A 25,805-nucleotide genomic window follows, 5' to 3' on the forward strand; every position below is an offset into this window, starting at 1 on the left:
CCCCTTGGGTCGTTTAGCTTAGCCATCCAATGACCTTGGTACACCTCTTTTTTTCTTTGCATCATGTGCTGTTTGGGGACTATTTTTTTAAGTGCCATCCTGTCTGACACTGCAGTGCCACTCCTAGATGGGCCAGGTGTTTGTATCGGCCACTTTGGTCACTTAGCTTAGCCATCCAGCGACCTTGGTGCACCTCTTTGTTTCTTTGCATCATGTGCTGTTTGGGGACTATTTTTTTAAGTGCCATCCTGTCTGACACTGCAGTGCCACTCCTAGATGGGCCAGGTGTTTGTGTCTGCCACTTGGGTCGCTTAGCTTAGCCATCCAGCGACCTTGGTGCACCTCTTTTTTTCTTTGCATCATGTGCTGTTTGGGGACTATTTTTTAAATCTGCTATCCTGTCTGACACTGCAGTGCCACTCCTAGATGGGCCAGGTGTTTGTGCCACTTGGGTCGCTTAGCTTAGCCATCCAGCGACCTTGGTGCAAATTTTAGGACTACAAATAATATTGTGAGGTGTGAGGTGTTCAGAATAGACTGGAAATGAGTGGAAATTATGGTTATTGGGGTTGATAATACTATGGGATCAAAATGACCCCCACATTCTATGATTTAAGCTGTTTTTGAGGGTTTTTTGTAAAAAAAAACACCCGAATCCGACAAAAAAATTTCAGGGAGGTTTGGCCAAAACGCGTCCGAATCCAAAACACGGCCGCGGAACCGAATCCAAAGCCAAAACACAAAACCCGAAAAATTTCCGGTGCACATCACTAGTTTAAATACATAGTCAAAATAACTTTAAAATACTGTATGGATTAGTTTAGATAAAAATTGGACTAGAGCATAAAATAAAGATATACTAATGTTAATTTACTAAATGAGCAGTCAGGAGCAAAATTGCAATAAACCAGTGGTTCTCAACCTCAACCAAGTTTTCCCAAAAGATCATGGGGTATATTTACTAAGCTCCCGATTTTGACCGAGATGCCGTTTTTTCATCAAAGTGTCATCTCGGTTAATCTCGGTCATTTACTAAACACTAATCACGGCAGTGATGAGGGCATTCGTAATTTTTTGCTAGTTCAGGTAAAAAATTACGAATGAATACACCATCGGTCAAAACGCGGCTGTTTAAGTATGAATCTCGGTCATTTACTAAGAAGTGCAAAGTAAAAAAAGAACAAACACTGCCGTGAAAAATTACAACTCGTAAAAAAGTGCTAAAAAAAAACAGAACTTTTTTTTTATTCGTGTTTGGATAGGCATGCACGGATCCATGAGATCCGTGCATGTATATCAGTGGGAAGGGGTGGGAAAGTGCTTATTTTTTAAAAAAAAATTGCGTGGGGTCCCCCCTCCTAAGCATAACCAGCCTCGGGCTCTTTGAGCCGATCCTGGTTGCAGAAATATGGTGAAAAAAATGACAGGGGTTCCCCCATATTTAAGCAACCAGCATCGGGCTCTGCGCCTGGTCCTGGTCCCAAAAATACGGGGGACAAAAAGAGTAGGGGTCCCCCGTATTTTTAAAACCAGCACCGGGCTCCACTAGCTGGACAGATAATGCCACAGCCGGGGGTCACTTTTATATAGTGCCCTGCGGCCGTGGCATCAAAAATCCAACTAGTCACCCCTGGCCGGGGTACCCTGGGGGAGTGGGAACCCCTTCAATCAAGGGGTCCCCCCCCCCCAGCCACCCAAGGGCCAGGGGTGAAGCCCGAGGCTGTCCCCCCCCATCCAATGGGCTGCGGATGGGAGGGCTGATAGCCTTTGTTGTAAAATAAAAGATATTGTTTTTAGTAGCAGTACTACAAGTCCCAGCAAGCCTCCCCCGCATGCTGGTACTTGGAGAACCACAAGTACCAGCATGCGGCGGAAAAACGGGCCCGCTGGTACCTGTAGTACTACCACTAAAAAAATACCCAAAAAAACACAAGACACACACACCGTGAAAGTATAATTTTATTACATACATACACACATACATACATACTTACCTTATGTTCCCACGCAGGTCGGTCCTCTTCTCCAGTAGAATCCAAGGGGTACCTGTTGAATAAATTCTACTCACCAGATCCAGTGGTCCAGGCTCCTCGGCAAATCCAGGGATAATCCACGTACTTGAATAAAACAAAAAAACGGTTGCCCGACCACGAACTGAAAGGTGACCCATGTTTGCACATGGGTCACCTTCCCACGAATGCCAGAAACCCACTTTGCCTTCTGGCTAAGTGGGTTTCTTCAGCCAATCAGGGAGTGCCACGTTGTAGCACCCTCCTGATCAGCTGTGTGCTGCTGTCCTCACTGACAGGCGGCACACGGCAGTGTTACAATGTAGCGCCTATGCGCTACATTGTAACCAATGATGGGAACTTTCTGCCCTGCGGTTGACCTAAAGTGACGTCACCGCTGAGCAGAAAGTTCCCATCATTGGTTACAATGTAGCGCATAGGCGCTACATTGTAACACTGCCGTGTGCCGCCTGTCAGTGAGGACAGCAGCACACAGCTGATCAGGAGGGTGCTACAACGTGGCACTCCCTGATTGGCTGAAGAAACCCACTTAGCCAGAAGGCAAAGTGGGTTTCTGGCATTCGTGGGAAGGTGACCCATGTGCAAACATGGGTCACCTTTCAGTTCGTGGTCGGGCAACCGTTTTTTTGTTTTATTCAAGTACGTGGATTATCCCTGGATTTGCCGAGGAGCCTGGACCCATGGATCTGGTGAGTAGAATTTATTCAACAGGTAGCCCTTGGATTCTACTGGAGAAGAGGACCGACCTGCGTGAGAACATAAGGTAAGTATGTATGTATGTATGTGTGTATGTATGTAATAAAATTATACTTTCACGGTGTGTGTGTCTTGTGTTTTTTGGGGTATTTTTTTAGTGGTAGTACTACAGGTACCAGCGGGCCCGTTTTTCCGCCGCATGCTGGTACTTGTGGTTCTCCAAGTACCAGCATGCGGGGGAGGCTTGCTGGGACTTGTAGTACTGCTACTAAAAACAATATCTTTTATTTTACAACAAAGGCTATCAGCCCTCCCATCCGCAGCCCATTGGATGGGGGGGGACAGCCTCGGGCTTCACCCCTGGCCCTTGGGTGGCTGGGGGGGGGGGACCCCTTGATTGAAGGGGTCCCCACTCCCCCAGGGTACCCCGGCCAGGGGTGACTAGTTGGATTTTTGATGCCACGGCCGCAGGGCACTATATAAAAGTGACCCCCGGCTGTGGCATTATCTGTCCAGCTAGTGGAGCCCGGTGCTGGTTTTAAAAATACGGGGGACCCCTACTCTTTTTGTCCCCCGTATTTTTGGGACCAGGACCAGGCGCAGAGCCCGATGCTGGTTGCTTAAATATGGGGGAACCCCTGTCATTTTTTCCCCCATATTTCTGCAACCAGGATCGGCTCAAAGAGCCCGAGGCTGGTTATGCTTAGGAGGGGGGACCCCACGCATTTTTTTTGGGGATTTTACATTGTTTAATTAAAAAAAAAAAAAAAAAAAGAACCCCAGCACGGATCACACAGATCCGGCCGAGATTGATTGTAAAAAAAAAAAGGCAGTGTTTTGCTAATCACTGCCGTAAAATTAGGTAAAAAAAAAACGAATGACATCGACATCGGAAGAAAAGAAAAACACGAATACGACAGCTTAGTAAATCCATCGTAATAAATTCAAAAAGTTGCAGTTTTACACTGTCGATGTCATTCGTGATTGAACTTTGACCTATTTTCGGGAATTACGAATGTTAGTAAATGTACCCCCATGTTTTCAGGATTTCTGTCTGTGGAAACAGGTGAGATAATTACTGATACAGCAAAATAGATGAACTCACCTGTTCATGATTAAAGAAATCCACAAAACATGACCTGTTGGTTTTACTTGAGAAATGGCTTGAGAACCCCTGCAACACATAATAGCCACCACATAACACTTGTTTTTAATGTTTACTTTACTCTACACAGATGAAAGCTAAGTTATTAAAATATTAAAAACTGCTAAATTTTCTGTAGATCCTTTGTTTTCAACTCGCACTTCAGTAAATATTGGCTAAATGCAGGGCTAGATTTAGGGCCTCATAGTCCTCCTGGGACTAAAAAGTGCCTATTTTGAGAAGCAGATGAGGTGTGACCGGAGCTGTGTGGGCATGGCCAGTGCAATGTATTAGCCCCAATGTCTCCCTAAATATGTAAAACTATAAAAATTGCATCATTTTGCGTGGAAAATAGAAATACAATTTAATGCTTATGATTTATGACCAGCCGTGCGGCCAGCTGGTGGTTGGTCATCATCATGATGATGGGCCTGTTTTTATGTAGAGACCTGGAACTGTAGCTCCATCTGCCCCATTTTTCATCGGGCCCTAGCTAAATGTGTTAATTGCTTTTTGCTTTTGCCCCAGACTTCAACAAACAACTTTATTAATAGATTGCAATAATTTGTTGTACTTCCTGCTAAACCCTTTTTGTTTTGTGAAACTGCAGTTTTTTTACTGTTGTAAATTTAATATAAAACAAATGATGCAAAGTAACGTATTTCGCTTTGGAGAAAAACTATATGCTGTAGCTATTTCATTCCCGTTTTGTCCTTTACAGGTCCTGAACCTCTTCTTGGCTCTCCTGCTAAGCTCTTTCAGCGCAGACAATTTATGCGCACCAGATGATGATGGAGAAATGAACAATCTTCAGATCGCCATTGCTAGAATTCAAAGGGGCATTTCCTTTGCTAAACAAACCATCTTAGATTTTTTCTGCAACTTATTCACCAAGCCCAAAAAAACTGGGGACACTTTTATAACAACTCTGTCTAGAAAGGATAGGAATATCAACAACATCAATCTGAACAATCACATGAGCATGGCCGATACTGGGAAAGAAAAGGGCGATTACATGGAAGGAAATAATACTAATGGACGCATTTCAAAAAATGGGGACAAGTATGTCGTTAGTGAGGGTGACGATTACATGACCAACCCTCGTCTCTCTGTCTGTGTTCCTATTGCTTTGGGTGAATCTGATGCAGAGTATCATGAAGATGATGAACAGAGTATTTTCACAGATGCTGAGAATGGTAAAGAGGTAAGCCCTAATCCGTCACTCTTATCTTGTCGGTTTTTTAGTAATTGTTTAGCTGAAACTTAAGGCCCCATACATCGGCTGCTGTGATTCCAGATTCATCAACCCACCGCCAATCTGCTGTCTGGAGGCAAGAAATGATCACTGATCCTTCAGGGCATCGGGGAAATCGAACATGTTAAGAATGCTTGATTCCCTGATCCCAACCTAGGGCCTAATTCAACCCATGTGCACTGCAGGTTGGGCAGATATAACATGTGCAGAGAGAGTTAGATTTGGGCATGGTGTGTTCAAACTGAAATCTAAATTGTAGTTTAAAAATAAAGCAGCCAGTATTTACCCTGCACAGAAACAATATAACCAACCCAAATATAACTCTCTTTGCACATGTTATATCTGCCTACCCTGCAGTTCACATGGTTTTGCCCATTTGCTAACAAATATGCTGCTACGATCAGGTCTGAATTTGGCCCCGAAAACAGTCGGGATCGGGGAATCGAGATTTTTCAACATCGTTAATATTCACAATTTCCTGACCCAGCCGTAGGGGGATCAGAACATTGCTGCAATACATCTCTGATATATGGGGGTCTTTAGTTTAAAAATGTGAGTTATTCAAATGTCTTAAGTAAGATCCGCCATCTGTTCATTGTTTGTTTCCGAACTATAAGACTATTTAATTACAATTAATAACAGTAACATAAGACCACGCATATAAGATTTATATGATGATGGTTTACACTAGAGATGAGCGCCGGAAATTTTTCGGGTTTTGTGTTTTGGTTTTGGGTTCGGTTCCGCGGCCGTGTTTTGGGTTCGACCGCGTTTTGGCAAAACCTCACCGAATTTTTTTTGTCGGATTCGGGTGTGTTTTGGATTCGGGTGTTTTTTTCAAAAAACCCTAAAAAACAGCTTAAATCATAGAATTTGGGGGTAATTTTGATCCCAAAGTATTATTAACCTCAAAAAACATAATTTACACTCATTTTCAGCCTATTCTGAACACATCACACCTCACAATATTATTTTTAGTCCTAAAATTTGCACCGAGGTCGCTGTGTGAGTAAGATAAGCGACCCTAGTGGCCGACACAAACACCGGGCCCATCTAGGAGTGGCACTGCAGTGTCACGCAGGATGGCCCTTCCAAAAAACCCTCCCCAAACAGCACATGACGCAAAGAAAAAAAGAGGCGCAATGAGGTAGCTGACTGTGTGAGTAAGATTAGCGACCCTAGTGGCCGACACAAACACCGGGCACATCTAGGAGTGGCACTGCAGTGTCACGCAGGATGTCCCTTCCAAAAAACCCTCCCCAAACAGCACATGATGCAAAGAAAAAAAGAGGCGCAATGAGGTAGCTGACTGTGTGAGTAAGATTAGCGACCCTAGTGGCCGACACAAACACCGGGCCCATCTAGGAGTGGCACTGCAGTGTCACGCAGGATGTCCCTTCCAAAAAACCCTCCCCAATCAGCACATGATGCAAAGAAAAAGAAAAGAAAAAAGAGGTGCAAGATGGAATTATCCTTGGGCCCTCCCACCCACCCTTATGTTGTATAAACAAAACAGGACATGCACACTTTAACCAACCCATCATTTCAGTGACAGGGTCTGCCACACGACTGTGACTGATATGACGGGTTGGTTTGGACCCCCCCCAAAAAAGAAGCAATTAATCTCTCCTTGCACAAACTGGCTCTACAGAGGCAAGATGTCCACCTCATCTTCACCCTCCGATATATCACCGTGTACATCCCCCTCCTCACAGATTATCAATTCGTCCCCACTGGAATCCACCATCTCAGCTCCCTGTGTACTTTGTGGAGGCAATTGCTGCTGGTCAATGTCTCCGCGGAGGAATTGATTATAATTCATTTTAATGAACATCATCTTCTCCACATTTTCTGGATGTAACCTCGTACGCCGATTGCTGACAAGGTGAGCGGCGGCACTAAACACTCTTTCGGAGTACACACTTGTGGGAGGGCAACTTAGGTAGAATAAAGCCAGTTTGTGCAAGGGCCTCCAAATTGCCTCTTTTTCCTGCCAGTATAAGTACGGACTGTGTGACGTGCCTACTTGGATGCGGTCACTCATATAATCCTCCACCATTCTATCAATGTTGAGAGAATCATATGCAGTGACAGTAGACGACATGTCCGTAATCGTGGTCAGGTCCTTCAGTCCGGACCAGATGTCAGCATCAGCAGTCGCTCCAGACTGCCCTGCATCACCGCCAGCGGGTGGGCTCGGAATTCTGAGCCTTTTCCTCGCACCCCCAGTTGCGGGAGAATGTGAAGGAGGAGATGTTGACAGGTCGCGTTCTGCTTGACTTGACAATTTTGTCACCAGCAGGTCTTTCAACCCCAGCAGACCTGTGTCTGCCGGAAAGAGAGATCCAAGGTAGGCTTTAAATCTAGGATCGAGCACGGTGGCCAAAATGTAGTGCTCTGATTTCAACAGATTGACCACCCGTGAATCCTTGTTAAGCGAATTAAGGGCTGCATCCACAAGTCCCACATGCCTAGCGGAATCGCTCCGTGTTAGCTCCTTCTTCAATGCCTCCAGCTTCTTCTGCAAAAGCCTGATGAGGGGAATGACCTGACTCAGGCTGGCAGTGTCTGAACTGACTTCACGTGTGGCAAGTTCAAAGGGCATCAGAACCTTGCACAACGTTGAAATCATTCTCCACTGCACTTGAGACAGGTGCATTCCATCTCCTATATCGTGCTCAATTGTATAGGCTTGAATGGCCTTTTGCTGCTCCTCCAACCTCTGAAGCATATAGAGGGTTGAATTCCACCTCGTTACCACTTCTTGCTTCAGATGATGGCAGGGCAGGTTCAGTAGTTTTTGGTGGTGCTCCAGTCTTCTGTACGTGGTGCCTGTACGCCGAAAGTGTCCCGCAATTTTTCTGGCCACCGACAGCATCTCTTGCACGCCCCTGTCGTTTTTAAAAAAATTCTGCACCACCAAATTCAAGGTATGTGCAAAACATGGGACGTGCTGGAATTTGCCCATATTTAATGCACACACAATATTGCTGGCGTTGTCCGATGCCACAAATCCACAGGAGAGTCCAATTGGGGTAAGCCATTCCGCGATGATCTTCCTCAGTTGCCGTAAGAGGTTTTCAGCTGTGTGCGTATTCTGGAAAGCGGTGATACAAAGCGTAGCCTGCCTAGGAAAGAGTTGGCGTTTGCGAGATGCTGCTACTGGTGCCGCCGCTGCTGTGCTTGCGGCGGGAGTCCATACATCTACCCAGTGGGCTGTCACAGTCATATAGTCCTGACCCTGCCCTGCTCCACTTGTCCACATGTCCGTGGTTAAGTGGACATTGGGTACAACTGCATTTTTTAGGACACTGGTGAGTCTTTTTCTGACGTCCGTGTACATTCTCGGTATCGCCTGCCTAGAGAAGTGGAACCTAGATGGTATTTGGTAACGGGGGCACACTGCCTCAATAAATTGTCTAGTTCCCTGTGAACTAACGGCGGATACCGGACGCACGTCTAACACCAACATAGTTGTCAAGGACTCAGTTATCCGCTTTGCAGTAGGATGACTGCTGTGATATTTCATCTTCCTCGCAAAGGACTGTTGAACAGTCAATTGCTTACTGGAAGTAGTACAAGTGGGCTTACGACTTCCCCTCTGGGATGACCATCGACTCCCAGCGGCAACAACAGCAGCGCCAGCAGCAGTAGGCGTTACACGCAAGGATGCATCGGAGGAATCCCAGGCAGGAAAGGACTCGTCAGACTTGCCAGTGACATGGCCTGCAGGACTATTGGCATTCCTGGGGAAGGAGGAAATTGACACTGAGGGAGTTGGTGGGGTGGTTTGCGTGAGCTTGGTTACAAGAGGAAGGGATTTACTGGTCAGTGGACTGCTTCCGCTGTCACCCAAAGTTTTTGAACTTGTCACTGACTTATTATGAATGCGCTGCAGGTGACGTATAAGGGAGGATGTTCCGAGGTGGTTAACGTCCTTACCCCTACTTATTACAGCTTGACAAAGGGAACACACGGCTTGACACCTGTTGTCCGCATTTCTGGTGAAATACCTCCACACCGAAGAGCTGATTTTTTTGGTATTTTCACCTGGCATGTCAACGGCCATATTCCTCCCACGGACAACAGGTGTCTCCCCGGGTGCCTGACTTAAACAAACCACCTCACCATCAGAATCCTCCTGGTCAATTTCCTCCCCAGCGCCAGCAACACCCATATCCTCCTCATCCTGGTGTACTTCAACACTGACATCTTCAATCTGACTATCAGGAACTGGACTGCGGGTGCTCCTTCCAGCACTTGCAGGGGGCATGCAAATAGTGGAAGGCGCATGCTCTTCACGTCCAGTGTTGGGAAGGTCAGGCATCGCAAACGACACAATTGGACTCTCCTTGTGGATTTGGGATTTCAAAGAACGCACAGTTCTTTGCGGTGCTTTTGCCAGCTTGAGTCTTTTCAGTTTTCTAGCGAGAGGCTGAGTGCTTCCATCCTCATGTGAAGCTGAACCACTAGCCATGAACATAGGCCAGGGCCTCAGCCGTTCCTTGCCACTCCGTGTGGTAAATGGCATATTGGCAAGTTTACGCTTCTCCTCCGACAATTTTATTTTAGGTTTTGGAGTCCTTTTTTTTCTGATATTTGGTGTTTTGGATTTGACATGCTCTGTACTATGACATTGGGCATCGGCCTTGGCAGACGACGTTGCTGGCATTTCATCGTCTCGGCCATGACTAGTGGCAGCAGCTTCAGCACGAGGTGGAAGTGGATCTTGATCTTTCCCTAATTTTGGAACCTCAACTTTTTTGTTCTCCATATTTTATAGGCAGAACTAAAAGGCACCTCAGGTAAACAATGGAGATGGATGGATTGGATACTAGTATACAATTATGGACGGACTGCCACGGTTAGGTGGTATAAAAAAACCACGGTTAGGTGGTATATATTATAATAATAATACAATTATGGATGGACGGACTGCCTGCCGACTGCCGACACAGAGGTAGCCACAGCCGTGAACTACCGCACTGTACACTGGTTGATAAAGAGATAGTAGTATACTCGTAACAACTAGTATGACACTATGACGACGGTATAAAGAATGGGAAAAAAAACCACGGTTAGGTGGTATATATTATAATAATAATACAATTATGGATGGACGGACTGCCTGCCGACTGCCGACACAGAGGTAGCCACAGCCGTGAACTACCGCACTGTACACTGGTTGATAAAGAGATAGTAGTATACTCGTAACAACTAGTATGACACTATGACGACGGTATAAAGAATGGAAAAAAAACCACGGTTAGGTGGTATATATTATAATAATAATACAATTATGGATGGACGGACTGCCTGCCGACTGCCGACACAGAGGTAGCCACAGCCGTGAACTACCGCACTGTACACTGGTTGATAAAGAGATAGTAGTATACTCATAACAACTAGTATGACACTATGACGACGGTATAAAGAATGGAAAAAAAACCACGGTTAGGTGGTATATATTATAATAATAATACAATTATGGATGGACGGACTGCCTGCCGACTGCCGACACAGAGGTAGCCACAGCCGTGAACTACCGCACTGTACACTGGTTGATAAAGAGATAGTAGTATACTCGTAACAACTAGTATGACACTATGACGACGGTATAAAGAATGGAAAAAAAACCACGGTTAGGTGGTATATATTATAATAATAATACAATTATGGATGGACGGACTGCCTGCCGACTGCCGACACAGAGGTAGCCACAGCCGTGAACTACCGCACTGTACACTGGTTGATAAAGAGATAGTAGTATACTCGTAACAACTAGTATGACACTATGACGACGGTATAAAGAATGGAAAAAAAACCACGGTTAGGTGGTATATATTATAATAATAATACAATTATGGATGGACGGACTGCCTGCCGACTGCCGACACAGAGGTAGCCACAGCCGTGAACTACCGCACTGTACACTGGTTGATAAAGAGATAGTAGTATACTCGTAACAACTAGTATGACACTATGACGACGGTATAAAGAATGAAAAAAAAACCACGGTTAGGTGGTATATATTATAATAATAATACAATTATGGATGGACGGACTGCCTGCCGACTGCCGACACAGAGGTAGCCACAGCCGTGAACTACCGCACTGTACACTGGTTGATAAAGAGATAGTAGTATACTCGTAACAATTAGGATGACACTATGACGGTATAAAGAATGAAAAAAAAAACCACGGTTAGGTGGTAGGTATATAATAATAAATAATACAATTCTGGTCGGACGGACTGCCTGCCGTGTGCCGACACAGAGGTAGCCACAGCCGTGAACTACCGCACTGTACACTGGTTGATAAAGAGATAGTAGTATACTCGTAACAATTAGGATGACACTATGACGGTATAAAGAATGAAAAAAAAAACCACGGTTAGGTGGTAGGTATATAATAATAAATAATACAATTCTGGTCGGACGGACTGCCTGCCGTGTGCCGACACAGAGGTAGCCACAGCCGTGAACTACCGCACTGTACACTGGTTGATAAAGAGATAGTAGTATACTCGTAACAATTAGGATGACACTATGACGGTATAAAGAATGAAAAAAAAAACCACGGTTAGGTGGTAGGTATATAATAATAAATAATACAATTCTGGTCGGACGGACTGCCTGCCGTGTGCCGACACAGAGGTAGCCACAGCCGTGAACTACCGCACTGTACACTGGTTGATAAAGAGATAGTAGTATACTCGTAACAATTAGGATGACACTATGACGGTATAAAGAATGAAAAAAAAACCACGGTTAGGTGGTAGGTATATAATAATAAATAATACAATTCTGGTCGGACGGACTGCCTGCCGTGTGCCGACACAGAGGTAGCCACAGCCGTGAACTACCGCACTGTACACTGGTTGATAAAGAGATAGTAGTATACTCGTAACAATTAGGATGACACTATGACGGTATAAAGAATGAAAAAAAAACCACGGTTAGGTGGTAGGTATATAATAATAAATAATACAATTCTGGTCGGACGGACTGCCTGCCGTGTGCCGACACAGAGGTAGCCACAGCCGTGAACTACCGCACTGTACACTGGTTGATAAAGAGATAGTAGTATACTCGTAACAATTAGGATGACACTATGACGGTATAAAGAATGAAAAAAAAAACCACGGTTAGGTGGTAGGTATATAATAATAAATAATACAATTCTGGTCGGACGGACTGCCTGCCGTGTGCCGACACAGAGGTAGCCACAGCCGTGAACTACCGCACTGTACACTGGTTGATAAAGAGATAGTAGTATACTCGTAACAATTAGGATGACACTATGACGGTATAAAGAATGAAAAAAAAAACCACGGTTAGGTGGTAGGTATATAATAATAAATAATACAATTCTGGTCGGACGGACTGCCTGCCGTGTGCCGACACAGAGGTAGCCACAGCCGTGAACTACCGCACTGTACACTGGTTGATAAAGAGATAGTAGTATACTCGTAACAATTAGGATGACACTATGACGGTATAAAGAATGAAAAAAAAACCACGGTTAGGTGGTAGGTATATAATAATAAATAATACAATTCTGGTCGGACGGACTGCCTGCCGTGTGCCGACACAGAGGTAGCCACAGCCGTGAACTACCGCACTGTACACTGGTTGATAAAGAGATAGTAGTATACTCGTAACAATTAGGATGACACTATGACGGTATAAAGAATGAAAAAAAAAACCACGGTTAGGTGGTAGGTATATAATAATAAATAATACAATTCTGGTCGGACGGACTGCCTGCCGTGTGCCGACACAGAGGTAGCCACAGCCGTGAACTACCGCACTGTACACTGGTTGATAAAGAGATAGTAGTATACTCGTAACAATTAGGATGACACTATGACGGTATAAAGAATGAAAAAAAAAACCACGGTTAGGTGGTAGGTATATAATAATAAATAATACAATTCTGGTCGGACGGACTGCCTGCCGTGTGCCGACACAGAGGTAGCCACAGCCGTGAACTACCGCACTGTACACTGGTTGATAAAGAGATAGTAGTATACTCGTAACAATTAGGATGACACTATGACGGTATAAAGAATGAAAAAAAAACCACGGTTAGGTGGTAGGTATATAATAATAAATAATACAATTCTGGTCGGACGGACTGCCTGCCGTGTGCCGACACAGAGGTAGCCACAGCCGTGAACTACCGCACTGTACTGTGTCTGCTGCTAATATAGACTGGTTGATATTTAAAGAGATATTAGTAGTATACAACAATACTATACTGGTGGTCAGGCACTGGTCACCACTCCTGCAGCAAAAGTGTGCACTGTTAATTAATATAATTGTACTCCTGGCTCCTGCTAACAACCTGCAGTGCTCCCCAGTCTCCCCCACAATTAATTATAAGCTTTTAATTTATACATTGATGACTGTGCAGCACACTGGGCTGAGCTGAGTGCACACAGACTGAGTCACACTGTGTGACTGACTGTGCTGTGTATCGTTTTTTTTTTCAGGCAGAGAACGGATATAGCAGAGAGAAGTGAACGGATATATTATATTAAATAAAAGTTAACTAGCAACTGCACTGGTCACTGACTGTGGTAAACTTAAGCCCAGTACTCACGGGCCGATCAAGGAGAGATGCGTGCTGAGCGAACCGCTCAGCACACATCTCTCCTGCCGCTCAGCACAGCGCGATCTGTGCTGAGCGTGCGGGGGGAGACGGGGGGGCCGCTCACTTCACCCAGCGGGTGAAGTGAGCGACCCGCTAGATTGGCCTGCATGCAGGCCAATCTAGCAGCGGCGATAGCGATGTGCGGGGCCGCGCATCGCTATCGCCGAGGGGGCTACACACGGAGCGATCCTGCCGATATTCTAAGCAATCTAGTCAGATTGCTTAGAATATCGCTCCGTGAGTACCCCCCTTAACTCTGTCTGCGACTCTGCACAATCTCTCTCTCTCTATCTAATCTATCTCTATTCTAATGGAGAGGACGCCAGACACGTCCTCTCCCTATCAATCTCAATGCACGAGTGAAAATGGCGGCGACGCGCGGCTCCTTATATAGAATCCGAGTCTCGCGATAGAATCCGAGCCTCGCGAGAATCCGACAGCGTCATGATGACGTTCGGGCGCGCTCGGGTTAACCGAGCAAGGCGGGAAGATCCGAGTCGCTCGGACCCGTGAAAAAAAACATGAAGTTCGGGCGGGTTCGGATTCCGAGGAACCGAACCCGCTCATCTCTAGTTTACACTAGGATGTTCTTACTAGATTTTAACTGTATTCCTCTGATCAGATTCCAGTGCTTCCTCTTCTTCAATAATCCACATATTAAATGTGCAGTACTTTCCAAATCAGGAACTTCAGCATTGAAATAGAACCTTGAGCGGGATAAAATGCTTTGATAGGAAATAACATGCAATCATGTGAGGAGAGTCTTTTGTGACCTTGACCCTGAATATGTATGTGGCTATCGGGTAAATGATACAACTATGTTTCAGTATCCATCTCCTAGTGCTTCCACTCATCGTGGAACAGGAGGCGAGCTGGTGGTTTCCTGATTTGGCTGTTTGAGGGTCTCTTGTGTTTCTTACAGCAGGTGTGTTGTTTCATCAGTGATACAGCCTGTCAGCTGCTTCACTTTGTGTAGCTAAAACAAACCAGTAAACATGCTTGATAGAAGTTTTAATAGCTGCTCCATAATGACATGCAACTATAGTTGTATTATAAAAGCCAGCAAATGATTACCAAGGTTGCAATATTGTATAATAATATTTACCGGCAGCAACACTATTCTGAAAATGTAATGTCACAAATTTTTTTTGTTAACAGTTTTGAAATAGAGAACATGCCTGTAAGTGTTAATAACAGTTCTATTTATTAAGAAGGGGGAGGGGGGGGCACTCTAGGATGTATAATTACTAAAGTGCAGTTTTATAGAAGTGGAGATCTGGCCCATAGCAACCAATCATATTCTGGCTGTCTTCTAGAAGGCGGTATATAAATAAGTAGAATCTGATTGGTTGCTATGGGCCACAGCTCACTTCTATAAACCTACCCCTATGTATTAAAGGGTAGCCAATAGTCAGCAGTAGATCCTGCAGTAGCCAATAGTTGGCAGAAGATCCCACTTTGGAAGCTTTCTGCAGACACAGGAAGCCTACTGTACTTTTCCTGACTGCCGCTGTGCATCTATGATTATTCAGTATCCAGGCTGTAGCTCGACTCCCATATACACAGCACTCTACGGAGAATGTGAAATCATTCACATCTGCCCCTGTGCCATTGGATGTTGCATTCTCAATTCTACCACACAGACTCGCACATGTACCTATTCAAAGGTATATTCAAAGCTTGCAAGTAACACCATTGGGGAAAATTGTGAAAAATGTAAGTTCTTCACGCCCGATGTTTCTTAACCTCTAATTGGATACCCCCCAAGGCTATTAATAGTGAGTAATGTGCTACTGTCCCATGTGCCAAGTTAAGGGGGGTACTCACGGAGCGATCGCTGCTTAAAATCTAAGCAATCTGACTAGCCGCTATCGCTGGTGCTAGATTGGCCAATCTAGCAGGTCACTCACTTCACCCGCTGGATGAAATGAGCGCCCCCCCCCCCCCCCCGCACGCTCGGCACACATCGCGCTGTGCTGAGCGAGGGTGAGAGGTATGTGCTAAACGGTTCGCTCGGCATACATCTCTCCCCAAATTGGGCTGTTAATACGGCCCTTTAGTGACTTGTTTTAAGAGAGGACAGGCCAAAGGCTCAATTCACAAGAATTAATAAGAGAATTTTCATTACCCTAAATCAGGTATGGGGAACCTTCGGCCCTCCAGCTGTTGTTGAACTACACATACCTGCATGCCTTGCTACAGTTTTGCAATTTGACGCTGCTAAAACTGTTGCAGGGCATGCTGGGATGTGTAGTTAAACAGCTGGAGGGCAGAGGTTCCCCATCCCTGCCCTAAATAATTTTTTTCTCATTTTCAGTGAAACCTCTTCATTTACATTATAACAAGTTAAACATATAACAAATGTATTTCTAGCAGTTACAAGGTGTAATACAGATAAAGGTGACAAGTTACCTACCGAAACTTAATCATCCACATATAAAGATGATAAAATAAATAAATATCTACTTAAGACATGCTGGGTGTGTTATAACAACTTGCTAATGATTTTCTTACATATATAATATTAGTGTACAAATACAAATTTGAATATAGTATAAATATTACTTTTATAAACATTACTATTTCCAGTCTGTTAAGGTTTTTTTAACAGTGTGTCATTCCGGTTAAAAAATCGGGTGGTCTTCAGTATGCAGAATGTCGGGATCCCGGCGCACAGTATACCGACGCCGGAATCCCGACACCCAGCATACCGACAGATATTCTCCCTCGTGGGGGTCCACGACCCCCTTGGAGGGAGAATAAATAGCGTGGCACACGTAGCGCGCCACCGCGCCCGCAAGGGGCTCCTTTGTCGGTATGCTGGCGGTTGGGCTCCCGGCGCCGGTATGCTGGTCGCCGGGAGCCCGGCCGCCAGCATACCATACTACACCCAAAAAAATCTATGTATGGGCACCAATAGGGCAATATTTAATTAGTGTCAAAAATTTCGACAGGACGGAAAGACGTCATTTTCTGCCGATAATTTGACACTTCAGTTGTAGTGCCAGTTTTCCGCCCTGTCGAAAAACACACAGATGAGCGGAATCTCAGGTCATCCATGTGTTTTCAACCCCGCCCCAGTCAAGAACGGGTCAGATTTTGACCATTAATTTTCGTCAATAAGAGAGGATGAAAATGAATGGTCGGAAACAGCGAGGAAACTGGCGGAAATGGACCGCAATACAATAGTGAGGTGTCGGATCCTCCGTGTCGGAGAGGATCCAACACTAATTGAATATTGCCCATAGTCTCTTATACAGTAAAACAGTGAAATGTTTAGACATATATCAAATAATATTAAGAGCTTAAAAATATTTTGACAGATGATTTCCCATACTACTTTCTCTAGAAAGTCATCACTTAAGGATTTTCCTATCTGGGATACAGTGTGTAACGGCCCAGTCAGCTAATTGATTCATAAACTAATAGTTTTGCTATCTTTGCCATTGTTATTGAAGAATCATAGGGGGGAATGATCTTCAGGGAGAGAAAGAGAAAAGTACAGGCTTAAATCAGGATGAAGTTTGGCGATAACAGAAAATAGTTTAGGAACCTCAAATAAAACATAACGTTACCATGCAACTCATATTGAGATGTCAGGATTCCTAAGCAACAGCTCAGAATACCATGTGTGTGATGTCCTATTGTGCAGCCTGTCCATGACATCAGTACCAGTAACTACCACCTGCTGCAGAAGCTCATCAGATATTATTGCAGTGCAGTAACCTGTAGCATCTTATGAGATATTACCTTTCATAGATACACTAGAACAGGCCTGGCCAACCTGTGGCTCTCCAGCTGTTGTGAAACTACACTTCCCAGCATGCCCTGCCATAGTTTTAACTTTCCCTAATAGCAAAACTGTGGCAGGGCATGCTGGGCTGTGTAGTTTCACAACAGCTGGAGAGCCACGGGTTGGCCAGACCTGCACTAGAATCCTGACTGACAGTATGGGATAAAGCTCATCATTGCAGTTTGAGCATTACTATTATTATTAAATACCGTAAGCCCTGTTTTATATGTGTGTATATATGTTCCAAGCAAAAACACAGCAAGCACAACCACTGACTTTAAAAAAAAAAAGTTAGTTATTTTTCCTCAGTCATGAGGTCAAGCTGGATTTTTCTATGAGTGATAAGCAGCAATGAAGCAGCATTATGTATGGATAAACATCATAAAGTATTGCGTCATCACCTACTGTGAATCTAGATGTCCTATGCCATTTAATTATACTGATGTAGGATAACGGACCAGCAGCACGGTGTCTGCCGTTCCTATCTTTATCATTACCACCTTATTACATTATTGCTTTGAGACACCACAGAAAATTGTGCTTGACCCACTGTTGCATGGATACAGACTTCCTGACGACGGGAGAGATTCCCTGCACTCTCTGCCCTGGTCTTTTCAACAGAGACTCAGACTCAGAACGTGCTGTTCGCTGAATCGCAGACAAATGTTTATCAATGTTGTTAATTTACTCATATTCCATACTTGTCTTTATCAATGAATATCGTTCCAGTGTGCAAACAGATTAATAGTAGAGTTTGGAGTTTTCTTATTCTCAGATTAGATGTGTTTTACTTCTGATTATTATGTGGTAATTGTTATTGTTTTCCATAAAATTAAATCTGTGACTACATCACTCCTTTCTAGTCATCCTCCTGATCTATCTGTTGCCTATGACAAGGTCGACCTCGATCTCCTCTCCATCATGTCCTATTACATTTCACCTTCTATATCACTAACCACTCCTTGTTAGTTTCTACTTCTGACTTCACCCGCCCCCTCCCCTCCTCTACCTGTAGGAATCCACTATTTTTCCATTCTTGGTGCCTTTTTTCTTCCTCTACACCTCCTCCCATACAAATTTCACAAGCCTCCAATACCATTTATACACTGATGACAAGAGCCATCATCATGGGGGATTCTGCCGGTACTGGCATCCCCGGCCCGGCCACTAAGCAGAATGGGGGGCCCGCCTGCACCTACCGATACCACCCGCACCTACTGCTACCGCCCGTCTGCACCTACCGCAAATGTCCGTGCCTACCGCTAATGCCCAGCCTAACCCTCCCCCTCATACTTAAGTTTGGGATTGTGACTGTTGGGATTCCGGTATCTGGATTCTGACCGTATCAGGATTCCGATGACTGTCTTCTGACTAGTGGCATCCTAAATGTCGTGATGCCAACTACATCCCTTCATCAAGATGGCAAGAGCAATAATATCAGTAATTCCATATCTCACAAATCCCAGCAGAAATATATATATACCATGGTGTATATTTACTATGCCGCGGTTTGTCAAAGCTGCCAGTCGTCGGGGAAATAGGCCAATAGTTTTAAAACGGCAATACAGGTTGAGTATCCCTTATCCAAAATGCTTGGGACCAGAAGTATTTTGGATATTGGATTTTTCTGTATTTTGGAATAATTGCATACCATAATGAGATATCATGGTGATGGGACCTAAGTCTAAGCACAGAATGCATTTATGTTTCATATACACCTTATACACACTGCCTGAAGGTCATTTAATACAATATTTTTAATAACTTTGTCCATTAAACACAGTGTGTGTACATTCACACAATTCATTTATGTTTCATATACACCTTATACACACAGCCTGAAGGTCATTTAATACAATATTTTTAATAACTTTGTGTATTAAACAAAGTTTGTGTACATTGAGCAATTAGAAAATAAAGGTTTCACAATCTCACTCTCACTGCAAAAATTCTGTATTTTGGAATATTCCGTATATTTCGGAATATTTGGATATGGGATACTCAACCTGTAATAATGAATGCTAAACACGCTTGGTTTAGTATTCATTCATATTGCCATTTAAAACTAGTGGTCAAAGCCAACGATGATCGATGTATATTAGCCAATTACTAAACACACACTGATTGTTTAACAATAATGGATGACCAAAATATTGAAACTTGAGCGATCATTTTATCTAAATAATTTTGGTAATTATGGATCGTTTATGACTTCCAAATTAAATGCTTTTTAGCTATTGTTTCAACCAAATTAATGTCCGTAGCTTTTTCTCAGCTAATATGATTTTCCTAATTCCCTCACGCTGTTCAGGCTACATGGGTCCATACAGCTCTGTATATGCAGCCTTGTATGTTTTTTTGTCAACTAACATGTGATAATGCCTTAATGAGAAATTCTGGATTCAGGGGTTGGGTGTCAGACTTAGCCCCCCTACTTCCTTTGGCACCGTGGGCCTAATTCAGATATGTACAGTTTGTAAACCCGATATTTTCATACATCTCCTGTGATTTTGAATCTGCGCGTGCACGGAAGACGCACTGTGAATGTGCAGATCCGGGGCTACAATGCCGCTCACAGTGCCCAAAATGGTGATTTACAGTACATGCTGCTAGCATTTAGGGGCAATGACCGGCATTTTCTGAAAATTGGGGCGGTGGCCCTATTTTCTGGGCGTGCTGAAGCCAATGTCTGCATTCTTGGAATCAGCTTCACTGGCTTCAGCGACGGAGATTACCTGGTCATCCTGTGTAATCCGAGGGTTACTCAGATGACTGATGTTCATGCAGATGATCTGTTGCTGTGACTTCGGACGCAGCAGTAGATAACAAAAGCCTGTGGTGGGCATCTTTCTACTACAGACGCCTCCTGCTACATAGCATTCCGTATAAAGAGGCAGCGACTTTGCTAACTGCAACCATCTCTGAATCAGGACCTGTAACTGCAATAAACCAAGTCTCCAGCAGAAATACTTTAAAGTATGGATGGACAGTCATAGGTCCCGAATCAATACATGATACAATATGAGATCGCCACATGCAAATTGAATAAGGCTAATGATTGTGAGAATAATATTGATAATTATCATTATTGATATTCTGCGCATTTGCGGTTACAAACCATCCCACAGCCACTTATGTAATTCAGAGAAACACATTATACAGTGCTAAATACATTTTTGATGTCTGATTTATTAGCGAGTTTTATCACACGCAAGTCAGTAATAAGTGGCTGCAATTGTTAATCAATAAATCAAGTTTCAGGGTATGCTGTAATTACCGCAATGTAGTCCTGCAGTTTCTGGTCGGGCAATCAGATTTATTTGCACGCATTAACGTCTAGAGGAAAAAAAACCCTATTGATATCAGACATATTGCTAGATGTGATAAATTAGTAAATGATGACTATCCCTGCTATAAAGGACTGCAGTAATTTGACAATGGTGGGTATCCTCAGATTGCTTATGCAGTGTCCTACCTGTAGCTGTAACGCTTCTGTAATATTATGCATTGCCAGACTTAATGGTTTCTGATAATGTTTTGATATCTCAACATCAGTGCCAACCAAAAAAGTAAGTTATTTTCATAGGAACATATATGCAATATGACAACTGTCATACTAGTGTTTTTGCCATGTTTAGGTATTCTCCCTACCACAGGATGTGATTGACAGCACCAACTATTGCTCCTCCCCCCCCCCTTCCCATACTGCATATGTAAGAAGGACCTGCACATGTTTATTGTACAAAAGATGAGTGACTTAGCTCGGACTAATTTTTCCCTGACAAGTTTGGATCTGATAACGAAGCAAAATGTAATTTTGATAGAAAGATCTTCTCTCCTGTGTTTTGTATTGCATATCCAAAACACATCTGTTTATTCAAAACATGCAGAATCCGATCTTTCCGTGGGGAATGGTATTTTGCCTCACTCTAAGGACCAAACTCTATGAGAAGAACTGAGTAGCGGCCTGATTCTGATTTGGAAGTAAAGCAAAAAGCAGTAAGTACAGACGTGTCCCGCTACATTGTTGCTGCATATAGCAGCGTTTTGCACTGCAACCAAAATGCGTAGATGTCACAGCATGCCGCTGCGTACGCATTGCTAGCTGGCTCCGATTAGAATGAATGGACTTTTGGAGCGTGCATGCACACACAGCCAATGGCTCCCATTCATAAGCCGGTACCATTACACCCCGCTTTCCTGGTAACTGCCTGCAATGCAGCAAGACTGTAAGAGGACACATCTGTAACTGTGGTATAGAGGATCTACAATGTCTAGGTCGACAGTCCTTAGGTTGACCCCATATGGTCGACATGCAAAAGGTAGACACTAGCAAAAGGCCGACATGTATTACGACAACACTGACAAAAGGCTAACGCAGGAAAAGGTTGGCACATGAAAATGTCGACATAGGAAATGGTCGACACAAACCAGTTGACACATTTTTTAAATATCTTTGTGTTGTTTTCACCGTCAGAGCACAGGGAACCCCAATTATACTGCTTTCAGACCGCAAATGCCGGGTCGCACCTGGGAATGGATCCTTCCCGGGTGCAACCTGGCATTGGACCCTAACACTGGATTCCCTGACACGGCAAGATGCCAGGTCAGGTTGCCATCGGAAGCGGAGGCGGCGCTGGGAGATGAGATCATCTCCACACCGCCTCTCCCTATGCTGTGATCGGGTACCGGGTCGCATCGACCCGGGTAACCCATTCACACTGCGCCTGACCTGGTAATAACCCTTCTTTATTCCCAGGTTAAATTACTGGGTCAGACGACCTGGGATTTCTGGAGTGACCCTTTTACACTGCACAGTGACCCGTGTCGACCTGGAAATATATCAGGTTGATACTGAGTTAATTGTGCGGTCTGAAAGGGGTATTAGTGTACTGCGTACCCTTGCATGGCTCGCTTCACTTTCCATGCTGCGGGCAAGGTTATTATTCCCAATCGTACTATTCAAAACTGTTCGGTGTGCAAGTAAGTCCATGATTGCTTCTGCTCCTGCCCAGTATAACCAGGGAGGTGAGCATCACTCAGATTCCACAGCTGCTTTTCTTAGTTAAACAGATACAAAAAAACACTTCCTAAATAAATAGACCCGTTTGCTTCTATTAGATTTTGAGGGCTGACCTTATAATGACTCTAACTAAAATAGATTTTGTAAAGATGTAGTGAACCTTGTGAAAGTGGAAATGTGGCACTAAGTGCTAGAGGAAATGAAGACATGTTTTGAACTAACTTCACTCTGTCACCTACATGATCTTTTTTTAGTAGATTACCTGTAATGTGCCGTAGAGTTCTTTCAACACACCTGCCTGGCAGCGTCCTTGCAGCAGATCATGTTACTCCATTCCAACACTTTGCTATCTGCTCCATTAGAGACATTGCTGCGGGATGTGAGTGCAGTGCTGAAGTCTTTTGTCAGTGTTGATAGTTCCCCTTCCATCACCTACTTGTTGGTGCCACTCACTCTGCACATTTCATTGTGACTTCATCTCGCCGTGATGCAGAATTTGCTATAGGACCGGAGTCTCTGCTTTTCTGTTTTATTAGAAAAAGCTGCATGTTCTATTTGGTCTACCATTGAAATGGAGCATCATTTTTTTTTTTTTAATATAGATCCATGACTGAGATATTATTATAAGAAACTAACAAGACTTTCTGTGAGGCTGAAACAGTGGAAAATTCAAAATCTGTGCCAAATCTCTTTATTAAATGACAAATTTCATAAATAGAGGATTACAGATGTATAATGAGATTACACCAATATCAGAAGATTCCCCAGCCTGCTCGCTTCATGCAGTTGTAACGTTCTGCTAAATACAATGATTGAAACATACAGTACACTTAACAGCTAATTTATACTAAATAAATCCATAAGAGTAGTGGTTTGTTCCAAATAGGATTTAAACTTCTATAAAGCATCCCGAATCCAAAATGCTCCAAAACCCAAAAACATTTCTGAGCACAACTGAGATAGTGACACCATTGCTTTTTGTTATTTCAGTGTACACAAACTTTGTTTCACGCACAAAATAATGAAACATATTGCATAAAATGACCTTCAGGCTATGTGTATAAGAAACATAAATGCATTCTGTGTTTAGGCTTAGGTTTCATCCCCAAGATATCTTATTGTGGTGTGCAAATATTCCAGCATCCGAGAAAGTCCAAAATTCAGAACACTTCTCGTCCCAAGCATGTTGGATGTGGGAGACTCAACCTGTATTTCCTTATGTTTAGTAATTTTTTTTTAAAAAGTCTATTGGGTAAATTTACTAAGGTGGGAGGTTTTTTTTAGAACTAGAACTGGTAATGTTGCTTATAGCAAGCAATCAGATTCTACGTAACATTTATCTAGTTGCTTCTAGAAGATAATACAATCTGATTGGTTGCTATGGACAACATCACCAGTTCTATAAAAAAAAAACTCCCACCTTAGTACATTTCCCACCATGTTTTACTTAATTATTTTCTTTCCATACTATATTTTTTAATTGTTGTAGAACCTTGAGCTAGAAGCCTGAGCCTCAGCTTCCAATTCTAGTACCTACTGTATGCCGGAGCTGATAACCTGGCTCAGTCATGTACCTCTAATTGGCCTGACAAGAGGTTTTCATAGCAGTCTCTATAAATAGACTTGCCAAAAAAACACTAAAACAAGTGTTATTATTACAAATCTATATATACAAATGTTCTAGACACCACCCTGACAAAGCTGTTGTATAGGACTATTGTTTAAAAATTGAGAACACTATAGGGCAAATGTATCAAGCCTTGGTGAGGCTAAGGTTTAGAAGTTGCCCAAGGCAACCGTAATGTTTCATAGACTGTGCTAGATAAATGACAGAAGATGATAGTTACTTCTCCACTTTAGCGTTTTCCAAGGCTTGATACTGTACATCTCCCCGTAACCTTTGAGACAGTTGATTCCTATTTTATCACCGGACACTGACCAGACGCGGTATGAGTTACTAGTGTTTTCCCAGGGCCATCTGCACATGTGTGACAAAGCTTCTGGTTTGTGCATGTGCAGTGGAACTAAAACGCTATCAGTTCTTCTGCTATAAGAATTATATAACTGTTAAAAGTTTTTTGTCTTTTTCTTTTATAACCCCATTAAAGCTGATGTAGTTGCTGCCGACAGCTGTGATCTGGAGTGAAAGAGAATCCAATTAGTTGCCCAGTAAATCAGCACCATTTTCCTACTCTGGCAACTTTTTTTCATGGTGAATAGTCACTTCCCTTCCATTCAGTTTGGGGATCATTTGCACAGGTGTAGTATGGTATGCCGGTGGCCAGCATACCCTGCGCCGGAATCCTGACCGCCGGCATACCGACAGCTGGGCGAGCACAAATGAGCCCCTTGCGGGCTCGCTGCGCTCGTGCGGGTACGGTGGCGCACTATACGTGCCACACTATTTATTCTCCCTTCAGGGGGGTCGTGGACCCCGAAGAGGGAGAAAAGGTGTCGGTATGCCGGGTGTCAGGATTCCGGCCCCGGTATACTGTGCGCCGGGATCCCAATAGCCGGCAAACTGAAGACCACCCATTTGCACTACACTATTTTCCGTAAATATGGCTGTTTTTATATATATATATATATATATATATATATATATAGTCTAAAGGAAAACACTTGCACTAAATAACCATCACTGAGGAAGGCGCAGGCTCAGAGTTTCTCTTTTTTTAATGCAAAAATCGATGATAAATTACTTCAACTGTCACCGTGCAATAACTAAAGCCATGGTTTGTACGTTGTATAAGGAGCTAAATAGTATAAATAATAATAATAATAATAATGAATTCTTATAATACAGACAGGACCGTATTAACAATGGGGCAGATGGAGCTGCAGCTCCAGGCCCTCCATTGAAAACAGCCTCACAGGATCCCCTGTAGTTCAGATAGTGCTGACAGAAAAAAAAACTTTTTTTCTGTGTAATGTGAATAACGGACGCTACTGTCTGGCGTAATGTGAATAATGGATGCTACTGTGCTGTGTAATGTGAATAACGGACACTACTGTGGTTGAATGCGTGGGGGCCCCTGAAAGAGATTGGCCCGGGATAGCATTTCCCCTGCTGGGAGACCAAGGTAGAGGGTGTTGCAGTTGTCTAATCAAGATAATACAAATGTATAACTATTAGAAGATCTTCAGAGGGAATTAAGTGCTTGGTACTGGTTATGTTCCTCAGCTGAAAGAATGAGGATTTGATT

At 43.6% G+C, this 25,805-nt stretch overlaps 1 protein-coding gene across 1 annotated transcript in view; it reads left to right on the forward strand.

The window, feature by feature from the left end:
• LOC134927416 (sodium channel protein type 5 subunit alpha-like) overlaps positions 1-25,805 on the forward strand; it is a 782,837-nt gene that overhangs the window by 568,825 nt on the left and 188,207 nt on the right. Inside the window, exon 17 of the mRNA XM_063921835.1 lies at positions 4,592-5,074. Coding sequence (XP_063777905.1) covers positions 4,592-5,074 — 483 coding nt within the window. The remainder of the gene's footprint in view (positions 1-4,591; positions 5,075-25,805) is intronic.

The sequence above is a fragment of the Pseudophryne corroboree genome, chromosome 5 (assembly GCF_028390025.1).
Source record: "Pseudophryne corroboree isolate aPseCor3 chromosome 5, aPseCor3.hap2, whole genome shotgun sequence".
NCBI classification, from domain to species: domain Eukaryota; kingdom Metazoa; phylum Chordata; class Amphibia; order Anura; family Myobatrachidae; genus Pseudophryne; species Pseudophryne corroboree.